At 45.8% G+C, this 12,085-nt stretch overlaps 1 protein-coding gene and 1 long non-coding RNA gene across 2 annotated transcripts in view; one reads left to right on the forward strand and one right to left on the reverse strand.

Annotated features, from left to right (window-relative positions):
- The window catches only part of ZNF605 (zinc finger protein 605), an 18,745-nt gene extending 12,577 nt beyond the window's left edge, over window positions 1–6,168 (forward strand). The window contains exon 7 of the mRNA XM_011371359.2: window positions 5–6,168. Within this exon, the coding sequence (XP_011369661.2) occupies window positions 5–1,472 (1,468 nt within the window). The 3' untranslated portion in view covers window positions 1,473–6,168. The remainder of the gene's footprint in view (window positions 1–4) is intronic.
- A 1,601-nt stretch (window positions 6,169–7,769) lies between these two features.
- Window positions 7,770–12,083, reverse strand: LOC111746439. The gene is made up of 2 exons (XR_002783107.1): window positions 11,953–12,083; window positions 7,770–9,617 (listed from the first exon to the last, which is right to left on the reverse strand). It is a non-coding gene; the product is annotated as an uncharacterized LOC111746439 (long non-coding RNA).
- Window positions 12,084–12,085: the final 2 nt, after the last annotated feature.

A 12,085-nucleotide genomic window follows, 5' to 3' on the forward strand; every position in this document is an offset into this window, starting at 1 on the left:
GCAGTAAACAGTCATGGCTTATTCCAAACCATGTAACACATACAGGAGTCTGTTTATGCATGGAATGTGGAAAAGTTTTTAACAAGAAGTCACAGCTCATTATACATCAGAGGACTCATACAGGAGAGAAACCCTATGGATGCAGCGACTGTGGAAAAGCCTTCTCGCAGAAGTCATTGCTCACTATTCACCAAAGGACTCATTCAGGAGAAAAACCATACGGGTGTGGTGACTGTCCCAAAGCTTTCAGTAGGAAGTCGCTGCTCATTCTGCATCAGAGAACTCATACGGGAGAGAAGCCCTATGTATGCAGCGAGTGTGGAAAAGCCTTCAGCAGGAAGTCACAGCTTAAAAGACATCAGCTAACCCATACGATAGAGAAACCCTATGGCTGCAGCGACTGCGGGAAATCTTTCTCCCAGAAATTAAAGCTCATCACACATCAGAGAACGCATACGGGAGAGAAACCCTATAACTGTAGTGACTGTGGAAAGGCCTTCTTTTGGAAGTCACAGCTCATTACTCATCAGAGGACTCATACGGGGAAGAAACCTTATGTGTGCAATGAGTGTAAAAAAGCCTTCAGCAGGAACTCGCTTCTCATTAGGCATCAGAGGATTCACACAGGAGAGAAGCCCTATGAATGCAGTGAATGTGGTGAAGCCTTCATTAGAAAACCACAGCTTGTTAGACATCAAATAACTCATACAGGAGAGAAGAACTATCAGTGCAGTGATTGTGAAGAAGCCTTCTTTAAGAAATCAGAGCTGATTAGACATCAAAAACTTCATTTAGGAGAGAAACCCTATGGGTGTGTTGAATGTGGAAAAACTTTCTTTGGGAAGTCACAGCTCCTAACACATCAGAGAACTCACACTGGAGAGAAACCTTATGAGTGCAGTGAGTGTGGGAAAGCCTTTACCCAGAAATCCAGCCTGATATCTCATCAGAGAACTCATACAGGTGAGAAACCCTATGAATGCAGTGAATGTGGGAAAACCTTCAGTGAGAAGTCAAGTCTCATTCATCATCAGAGAACCCATACTGGAGAAAAACCCTTCGAATGCGGTGAATGTAGGAAAGCTTTTGCCTGGAAGCCACAGCTTCTTAGGCATCAGAGAATTCATACAGGGGAGAAACCCTATACATGCGGCGACTGTGGGAAGGCGTTCGTTCAGAAAGTGCAGCTCATCAAGCATCAGAGAAATCACACAGGAGAGAAAGCCTATGGATGCAGTGATTGTGCAAAAGCTTTCTTCGAGAAGGCGCAGCTGATTATACATCAGAGAATTCATACAGGAGAGAGACCCTATAAATGTGGCGAGTGCGGGAAGTCTTTCACTAGAAAGTCACATCTTATGAGGCATCAGAGAATTCATACAGGAGATAAATACTATGGATGCGGTGAATGCGGGACTACCTTCAACAAGAAGTCACAGCTCGTGATCCACCAGAGAAATCATATAATATAGAAACCACATGAGAGCAGTGAGTATGGAAAGCCCGCTAGCAGATGTCGTGCCTCTTAACACGTCTGAGGACACACAAAGGAGAGAAACTCTATCGATGCAGTGACTGCTGAAAAATTTTATTGGCAAAGCTCACTAAACAGAATTCAGAAAGGGGAAAATTTTTAGGTAGACAATATAAGAAAGCCTTCTCTCAGAAAACAAACTTATTACAACATTGATGAATCGTACTGTGATAGTATAGAACCTTTCGGTCAAAAGTGAAAGCTCATTAAATATTTAGATGACCTACCTAAACACGGGAGACACTATTGTCATGACAAGTGAGAGAAAGATTTAAGGAAGGGTAACTCACAGTATGCTAGAGAATACATACATAGAGGGAATGCTAAGTATTACAGATTGCAAAATAAGAATTTGAAGAATTCGATAAGCATGATCTTATTGAAGTGCTTGTATAAGGAAGTTGTGTTTGTCGTATACATAGTATTATAAGATAGTCATTTTAAAACGGCAGGTGTGTTTTAAGTGTGAAGACTTCTGCTCTCTGCCATGGTAGTATAACCAGGACTGTATTAACCCTCCTGCCTTAAGCAGCTAAAAGCTGCAAGATGTATATGAAATTATGACTTTTAGACATGTGACAAGCACAGGTTTGTGTTTCCTGGCGGAAGGTGGACAAAGTGGCGGCAGTTTCCAGACTGCGGTTCAGGGAAGGGAACAAACGTGGTCTCGCTGAATTGGCAGTTGGGGAGGCCACAGTAGCTAGAACTTGCAGAGAAAAGTACTGAGAGGAGGAGCTCCCTAGGGAGAGAGCTGCAGGAGTCGTCAGGGACCCGCCTTGGTTCTTCGGCCCATTACAGATTTGCATATGTGAGAAAGGAAACTTCCTGAGACCGGGAAGAGGAGGCTGGGACTCAGCACAGGGCTGAGGATAGTTCGCGCCTCCACCAGCCAGCGTGGACATCACTTTTCACACATGGGCATCAAGCAGAATTCCCAGCAGACCGTCGCCTTAGTAGTGAGCATAATTCGCCCCAGATTAAAAGCTGCCCCGGTCCCACAATGTCTGGCACCCAGAAACTTGCCTGGCATGCAAAAAAGCAGGAAAGTGTGACTTGTAACCAGAAGTCAGCAGAAAGAGACTGAAGTGTTTGGAACTAGTAGACAAGGGTGTCTAACTATTATGAAGATGATGTAGAAGAAAATGTGAATTTGATGAAACTTGAAGTGGAAGGTATATTTTTAAAAGCCCAAATGTAACAACTCAGGATGAGAACAATAACTTAAAAAAAAAAAAGTGGGTGGAATTAAGAACAGATAAGACATAGGAGAAAACAAAACTAATGAACTCGAAGAATAAGAAGAAAAAATACTCAAATCCAAATGATGTACTCAGAGGAAAAAGATGGGAGAGGAGAATAGGAAATCCATTACGGTGATGTAGTATGTGTAACTGGAGTCTCAGAGGAGGAGAGAGAGGAGGCAGGAAAAAAATGTATTTGAATAAATACTGGCTGAAAATTTTCCACATATGGCAAAAAGTATGACTCCACATACTCAAGAAGCTCAAAGAACCCCAAATAAAGAAAACTGCCAGTGGACGTCATGTCAAATTGATGAAAACCAATGAGAACAATTATAAAGCACCTGGAGATAAAAAGACACAAGACACAAAGCAAAGGATGACAGCACACTTCTGGTCAGAAACTGTGCAAGCTGGAAGACAGTGGGGTGACATCTTTAAATTATTGGCAGGGAAAAACCCTGCAACCTAGAGTGCTATTACCCATCAAAAACATCTTTCAAAATGAAATCAAAAGATGACTTCAGAAAAACAAAATCCCAGATAATTTATCACCTGCAGACCTGCCTTCAGGAAACACTGAAGGAAATTTGAGGGCAGCAGGAAAATAACACCTAGTGGAGACCTGAGATCTGCAGGAGGCGAGGAAGAGTTCTGGAAATGGTGAATATGTGGGTAAATAGGAAAGTTTTTTTCTCATTTTAAAGTCTTTTAAAGAGATAATTGACTGGTTAAAGCCCAAGAAATGGCGTATTTGGGGTTGTGCTGTATTTGGAGGTAAAGTGTAGCCCATAAGTATGGGTCTTCGAAAACAGTTGCACAGACCGCACGTCCAGCACCTGTCTCCGCGGCCGGGGCGACTTGCGTCGTAGCAGCTGCCCAGCACGAGCTCTCTGGGCTGGACCTGGCCAGGTGCTGCCCGTTCTCCGCGCCGCCACATCCCCCGCGGACTGCTTCGCTAGCGCTTCCGCATTCGTTCGTGTGGACGTGGCAGGCACGAGCCCGGGACCCACACGAGGGAGCCCGGGGAGGCTGCCGCGTCTGCCCCGGGAGGCCGCAGCTCCCGTTGAGCGGCCCGGCTCTCCGTTCCCGCCGCCCCTCCCCGTGCCCCTCGGACTTAAGGGTGATAACTGCCTCCGGCGGCGCTGCCATCCCCGGCTGGTTTCCTTAACCCCGAACTCCCATCTGTAAGAAGTCCTTTTGTTCCACGTCCCGCGTTCGTACTCGGAGTGTACCATTTTTCTGCGCCGCATACTAAGCGATGCGCACTTAAATTTGAGCGTCAGTTGTGTGTGATAGGGCACAGACTGGCATCTCTCAGGACTCCCCCACCTCAAATATCAGGCTTTTCTCTCTGCGTTTTAACAACTCAGTAGAAATTACCACCAATATCGAAGTTCTTTGTGTTTTTCGTTCTGTTTTGCTGCAAACGTCAAGGGCTCCGGCGGTTGCTGCTGTCTGCGACCGCGGGGGGTGCTGCGGTTTTATTACTAACCCTCCTTCCGTGATAAAACCAAATCCTTCACCAAGGCTTACTCTACCTCTGGGTTAGCCTAACAACTCACCAGAGAGTGTTGTCATTTATGTTACATGTGGACAAGAAAAAAATGGTGACCCATTACTGAGTGGGTCACTGAGTGGTAAAGGAGGGATGGACCACACTTCCCAGAACGCTCATTGAAAAATATCCTCGTTCTGTATTCAGCTGTTTTTTTATGTGTGATTCACGTCAACTGTAACCGTGGACAACACGTTTCATTTCAGTAGTCAGCATGACTACAGAGAGCCCCCTTCAAAGGGGACACCAGTTCCCATCACAGACCGTCATCAGCTTTTCAAAGATCAAACCAGAGTTGCTTCACCCATAAGCTCACAAAGCACAGTGAGGTTGAAACAGACTCTCAGAGAAGGCCAGTGCAGACAGCACCATCTTGTCATTCGTCAGACACCTCTCTGAGCAAGTTCAGCTCTCCTCAGCCTCCCCCGCAGCAGGTCTCTCCATCGGGCGGGTGGGCCTCACTTGGAGGGAGGATCGCATCAGGCTGCACCGCAGGATCTCCCCTTCCGGCTGGACTTGCATTTCCAAGGACCTTTTCATACAGGTTTTCCATTTTGTGTAACTCAGGAGGCACCATTCACAATGTAGTGTGTGTTAATGAACTTGTGTCTCACGCAGGTCCTACCTTTAAGGAATTAGCTAGCAAATGAAATAGTTTGAGACTCGTGCACAACTGGAATGCAGCATAGTGACAGCCGCCTGCGTGGCTTCTCTGCAGTGGCACTGTGTGACTTGAACGTGGTGGTAGAATGGTTTCCACCATCGGATTCACCCCGCCCCTTTTGTCTGCCACGTAGTGATAGGTAAGGCCATTCTCACTGTCTTCATCTTAGAAATTTTTAGTTATCTCACAACGCGTGTCTGCAACTTAGAAGCAGGCAGTGTGACATCTCACGGTCACCTCAAAAGAATGACATTTAAGTGAGTTACATCTAAAGTATGCTTCCCCTGAGTTGCATAGTCACCTCCCAACACTCAGACCCCATCGCCACATCAACGCACATGCCTCAATAAGTCAGTTTGTTCTGAGACCAAATCTATGAATCTGGGGATGCTTCTAACCATTCTTTCCTTTGTGGGTTCTTTGCAACTTGGGTCACAGTTATTATTCATTGTATCCAGGTAGTCTTGACATCTTGTCATTGAGACTGTTACTTTCAAAATGTTAAGATTAAATAAATCAGGAAATACCAAATTTACTTAGTGCCTAAGTACCGAAATCATTCTTAGGTATTTACCAACATATAAACTGTTAAAGGTGCCCAACAAGGACACAGTAGCTCTAGAAGCAAGTCACTGCCGAGATGAAAGGATGGGAGAAGTGACATTTGTAATCTGAAGTTCTCACGTGAAGCATCCCTATCGTTAAATTTACTTAAACAAACCATCGCGCTCAGACTTAGGAAAAGAAGGGGGAAGCAGGTCAACTTCCTGGTGTTTGTTGATCATGAGAAGGTGACAATTAAACCATGGACTGCTCCCACTGCGGCAATCGAAATGGCAGCATGGGTTCATCCCCAAAGCATGGTCACAGGGCAGCTCTGAGGGCACGCGCACGTTACGTACCGTCATCCTGTGTGTAGCACATTTGTATGAAGCAGAACGTGTGGAGGGATGGTGCCTGAGATCTGAGACCAGCCGTGCGTCCCGTACAGGGTGGGGTAAATAGCTGATGACGAAGGTCGGACGGCTCTTCCTTGTGAGGCGCACTGAGCTGCTGCTGTGTGGAGATCAGGGTGCCCGGGGGGCGTGCCAGGTCAGACCGATTGCTGACACTTCCCTCTGTGCTGTTTGAAACTCTGTACCCACGTTTGCCGAGTAAACTGCCTGACGAATGATGCGTGTGAGTGTGGTCATTGGGAACAGGGAACCCCAGCTTCCCCTCAGCTCGGCTTCCTAAACTGCATCTGAATTCTCGCCGGACCCGTTAAAACCCGATGCACCTAGACATAAAGCGGAAAGCACCGCTTGGTGCCGTCGTTGGTGTCTACTCAATGGGCTGCCAAGTCCTTCGCTCGCCCAGCTGGAGCTGAGGTCCCTGCCGAGGGAAGACAGCTGCTTTTTGCGGACTTAATTTGGGGGCGCCGACCCTCCGAGGCTTAAAAGAGGAGAATACTCAGCCGGACCGAGAACTGAGTTTGGAAGAGGAGCAGACAGGAGGCACAGCACGCGAGCTTTACCCGCACCGCCCGGGCCTTCTGCAGAGGGTCCGGCAAGACCGGACAGGTGGGACCCTCGGCGCTACCGCCTCATCAGAATCCCCGCTGAATCCCCTGCCACAGATGGCACGGCAGCAGCATCAGGCCTGGACTCCACGTACCTGCGTCTGGCGTGCAGCCTGGGGACACAGGTGTCCCCGGCCTCCTCTGTCTCAATGCCTTCCACCCCACTAGCATACGCGTCAGGTCCCTGCTTTAATGCCTGAGTGTACGTGTAAAGTTGCAGTTTCTGCCTTGTCGAGAGGGCTTCTGATGGGAATGAGAAGCCACCGCCCCACGCTGACGCCATGCCACCTTTCGGGGTCTTGTGCGAGGTCAGCTCTGTGCGGTCGGCGCACCGCTCGCCCTAAGGCACTTCGTGCACCAGGTGGTGGAACTGGGCCTGAGCCCCTCCACCTCCCTAGAAGCAAAGCGCCCTTTACAATATTATTATTTAGGCTGTAATCATCCCTGTTTCAAACAGCGAATTTCTTTAGCTCAAAGTCCTTGCGTTTACGAATTTCACAGGCTAAAGCCAGGAACACTGAGGTTCTGAAAAACTCGGGAGCACAAGGGGCGCCCCTCACGCGCCACTAGCCATCTCACTACGGTGTGCTTTCTGACATAGCGCGCTTCGGGGGCTCCAGATTCCCAGTCTGTGACATTAAAACAGGACGACAGTGAGTGGTCTTACTGTACCCAGCCCATGCTCCTGTCCCTCGAGCTGGGAATCAGGGGCTCCCCTCCCCACTGCGAGTACAACTGCCTAGCCTGCTGACCAGAGCCATAGTCTGTCCTTCCGGCCACAGTGACTGCCCAGGTCCGGGGCACGTGACTCGAGAAGTGTATTTCCAAGACTGTGTGAACGGATTCTGGGAGGAGTGGCACCCCCTTGGGTTTTAAAACTAGAAAACGGAGCTGCTCTTGTCCGTCCTACTTGTAGGGAGAACCTCGTCTTCAGGGCGAAGGGCTCCGAGACAAAATGAAGCAGAGGAACAGAAAAGTGAGTGGGTAGGACAACAGTCCCCGCGGTGTCGTCTGAGGTATGATCCATTTGCCCCTGAGGTTATCTCCACCCTTGGATTTTCTGTTTGTTCCCCAATTTATTTTCTTTTCTGCTTTGGTTGCAGCCTGTCTTTTGCAACCAAGAGTTCTGACTAACGTAGGTATGGCAGCTGCCTTAGCTATTTCCAGGTTCTTCATAAGACCAAAGTTAAAAAAACAGTACACAGGCCTCTTTTTTTTCATTTTTTTATTGTGCTACTATATAACAAAATGTACCATCTTAACTATTTGTAAGTGAACAATTCAGTATTATAATGTGCAAACATCACTACTATCCGTCTCGAGCACTCTGAAATGATACCCAGTAAGCCAGGGCTCCCTCTGGTCCCCGCCACATGCTGTGGCCAGGGGGAAGGGGTGGGTCACAACCTCACCGCAAGACTTCACCACCGTGGGAACGAGGCCATGCTTGACACTCCATGGGGTTCTTTCTTTTCCACACCTGAGCCAGGAAGTTCTGGTTTCAAATGCTTTCCAAGGGCAGTTTATCCTGCTACATACCCAGATGACATTTTTGAGAAACACATTTTTACTTTACATGCTCGTTTTCTGGTCTGACCAGTTTTAGGATGTCCACTAAATGGTTCTATGGAGTCTGGGTCTGGACATTTTTGGCAGGTCCCCGTCTGACACCAGTTGCACCGGCCACAGTGCCGTGTGCTGCACCCACACCCTCCATGACGTGCTTCTCATGAGAACAGAAGCAGGATCTATGGGAAATCCTGAGTTGGACTTTTCTCCCCTGGGAGGTAAAAATTCTGAATTGTGCTGACTTCTGTTGCTGATCTGTTGGCCACAGAGCCGGCAGTCTGCTGACTTCTTCAAACGCTCAAAAGGAGCTCAATAAATAGGATTAAGGCTCTTTCTCCACTTACAGAAGTACTTCTACTTGTCTTAATTTGTCACAAGACCAGTGGCCTCAATTTTATGTAAACCTCTCATTAAATAGAAGATACGAGTAGAGAACATTTTGTGTGACAGCTCACAAACTCATTCGCCAAGTGCATAAAGGGTCATCAAAACTAGCCATTACTCTCTCAGTCCTGTACATGGACTTTAACTGACCGGGTAAGGAACGAGACCTTAGAGCTGGTCCTTTGTTCAAGACACAAAACGCACCTTATCACTAATACCATGTCGGGCATTAGTTATTACTCTTTATAGACGAATGAGCCATTATTGACTACCAAGATTGCCGGTTGTGCTCATTCATGAGCCTGGATTTGGCCCAGACTGTCAGAAATCCATACGGCCTGTCCAAAGTATCAAGGAGTGGCTGGCACGAGAACTGACAAGTATGTTGATGATGACATATGCCGTCGGTGTGTATGAACATGTACAGCTTTAGTTCATGAAACACTTCATATGCCACCTCATTTAACGTCTACTAAACACGTTGGACATTATGTGTATCATTGCTTTTTTTATATAAACTTTTAGTTTTGAAACAAGTCTACACTTAGAAAATAAGGGAGCTCCTGTATCTCCTTCCCTCGGCTCCCCTTAGTGCTACCATCTGGCAGACCCCGAGGACGAACTGCGCAAGACAGCAAGTTAGCACTGGCCAACAGAAGTATTTAAGCTGTGGGCTTTGTTCACCTTTCGCTAGTGTCCCTAGGACATTACAGGGACCTATGTGACATTCGGTTGCCTCCTTAGGGTCTTTTTGTTCTTTATTTTTGAGGCTGATGGAGGTACGTGATTTTCCACAGTTTGAGAAGGTCAAGTATTTCAAAACTTGACAATACTAAAATTCAGTTTCCAAGTGGCATTTGCTTTCTATGCATGACGATGCACCCTCCGCACCACCCCTATCTGAGGCAGAGTCGGTTTAACAGTAGTGCTGGGAGGTCTCTTTGGATGAGAGAAGAAAATCCATGTGGCAGACTGACATTCTGAACCACGTGAATTCTGCTGGACCAAACCTTCCAGTGAAAGAGGGAGTTTGTTCCTCAGGGTCCACACTGACAGAGTGGCTGCTAGATCTACTGAGGTTTGGGTGTCACTTCAATGTTGGGTGTCTACAAAAGTTACAGTGAAAAACTCTACAAACCGTAATTGTACCTTCTACAATTTTTAAGATCTATATTTATTAACGTCCTAATCTTTGTAGCTATGACTTTTTCATGATTGTCCACTGACTAGAGAAATAACATTTACTGAAGTAGATATTTCTTATAATGTCAGATACAGATCAATACTTCCTATTAAACAGATCAATGTTTTAAACAAAACTGGTCGAATGTGAAATATAGTACAAGTCTGAATAGCACCAAGGTAAAGAATTTAGCATGTAACGTCTCACTGAGGTTACAGACTTCAAATCTACCTGCGTCTTTTCTTTGTGGCCAACGATTTCAATTGTCATTTGAGACATTTGCCTCTCAACAATGGCATTTTACTTTTGCTTACATTTTAACAAAAATATGTCCCCTTACTTCATTAGCTGCTATTTCTATAAATATAGGAATTGGGGAGATTTTCATAGGTATCTATGAATTAATAAATTTTTTCAACATGTAAAACTGTATTATCATCTTTCCACCGCAGTACCTTACCTACCGGTAATAATGGCCAAGTTTATTGGCAAAACTTCATGTTTTCTTTTCCGAGTCCCCACTCTGCGAGCAGCCGGAGCTGTGGTCCTGTTTCAGGAGGAGTCAGGAAGGCAGCATGACTGCTGCTCTGGTGGCACCATTTGCACACACCAGGAAACTACTAATCTGCACAAAATCCCCACACACAAGATCCCCTCCAACTATCCCTGCACTGTCCCCCTCACCCAGTGAAATGACATGAACGTGTCACCTTCTTTCACTGATTCACCATTTAGCCACTAATTTTCATTCATTCAATAATTTCATTGTTATAATCAATAAGCCTTCCATCTACCTTGGCATGCCTTCCTTCCCCCACCCATTGTTTGGTTGTTTTTCTTGAGGCTGAGAAACGGCCTGGATAAGCAGGGATGAAGCTTATTTGAAGAGTAATGCCCCAAACTACACTGCAGAACTGGCAGTGTGGAAAGTAAGATTTTTTTAATATCACCGTCGGTCTCCCACCAGTTTGCACAAAAATTGACTGCCGCCATAAGATTGCCACTAACACCACAGCGGAACAGAGCGCTGACAGGAAAGTTATCGCCCCTCCTAGCCCCGCCCACCCCATCAGGAAATGGGCGTTTAGGCCATTCTCACATATGTGGAATCTGAAAAACAAAACAAAAATGGAGCTCATAGACAACAGAGAACGGACTGGTGGCTGCCAGAGCAGGGGTCGGGGATGGCCGACAGGAATGAAGGTGGTCAGAAGGTACAGATTTCCGGTTCTCAATAAGTCTTGGGGACGTAATGTACGGCATGGGAACTACAGGTAATGATACTGTACTGCATAACTCGCAGCTGCTAAGAGAGTAGATCTTAAAAGCTCCCATCAAAGAAAAAAATTATAACTGTGTGGCGATGGGTGTTAACTAGATTTACTGTGGTGATCATTCTGCAATATACACGAATACTGAATCACTACATTGTGTGCCTGAAACTAATGTCATGTCAATCATACCTCAGTTTAAAAAGGTGTACAAAATATAATAGCTTCAAAAACAAAAAGAGACTCATATAAACAGCCATATTCAAGGTTAATTATCAAATACAAACTGCTTGGTTATGGTAACTAACATAAATGATTCAAACGACCTTGTATTTAAAGTTGGTGCTGTGTTAACTTAAATGGATGTTGTCTGAGGTCTCATAAATGGAAAAAGGGTTTCCCCCTAAAACGATCATTAGTTACATTTTCTACTGAAGTTAATTAATTCATCATGGGCAGTATTTTTTCCTCGTAGAAATCACGCTCACACAGTATGCAGAATAACAATCAGTGCACAGATAAGCGCTAATTATAGATGTAACAGTAGCTTCTATTTTACCTCATCTCCTACTCTTCTGCTAAAGCACGTTAAAGAAAATACAACGATCGCGGCATATCATCCCTAATTTTAGTATTATCTCTGAAAAAGAGAAATTTTCCTACATAACCACGATATTTTAACTACATCCAAGAAAATCAACAATGGCCTCATATTATCCAACAGCGAAGAGAACATTTTTCAAGAAGAAATCACTCTTGTAAAAAGAGGAATCACCGTATACCTAGGATCCAACCTGGGGAGGTTATATTTAAATACTTAGTAATCTGTAACAGTTTCCTTGTGCGATACAACAAAATGAACGGCTCTTGTGAAAGAAGAAATGAATTGTTTTTCCCCGCATTAAACCGTAAGAGTGGATAGGACTGACTTGAAATGACGATACTTGCAGTCGTGTGCGGCGCTATGGCAATGGGGTAGAAATGGACCTTAAGTTTGAACACAACTCCTACTTTCTCCTGGGAATCTGTCGGAATTGCAAACTTCACGTGCACCTGCGCGCTTCCGACGCGGCTTTCAGAATTTGCGTCGGTGCCCAGGCCCCGCGTTGCCCCGTCCCTT

Source organism: Pteropus vampyrus, unplaced genomic scaffold, assembly GCF_000151845.1.
Source record: "Pteropus vampyrus isolate Shadow unplaced genomic scaffold, Pvam_2.0 Scaffold189, whole genome shotgun sequence".
NCBI lineage: Eukaryota > Metazoa > Chordata > Mammalia > Chiroptera > Pteropodidae > Pteropus > Pteropus vampyrus.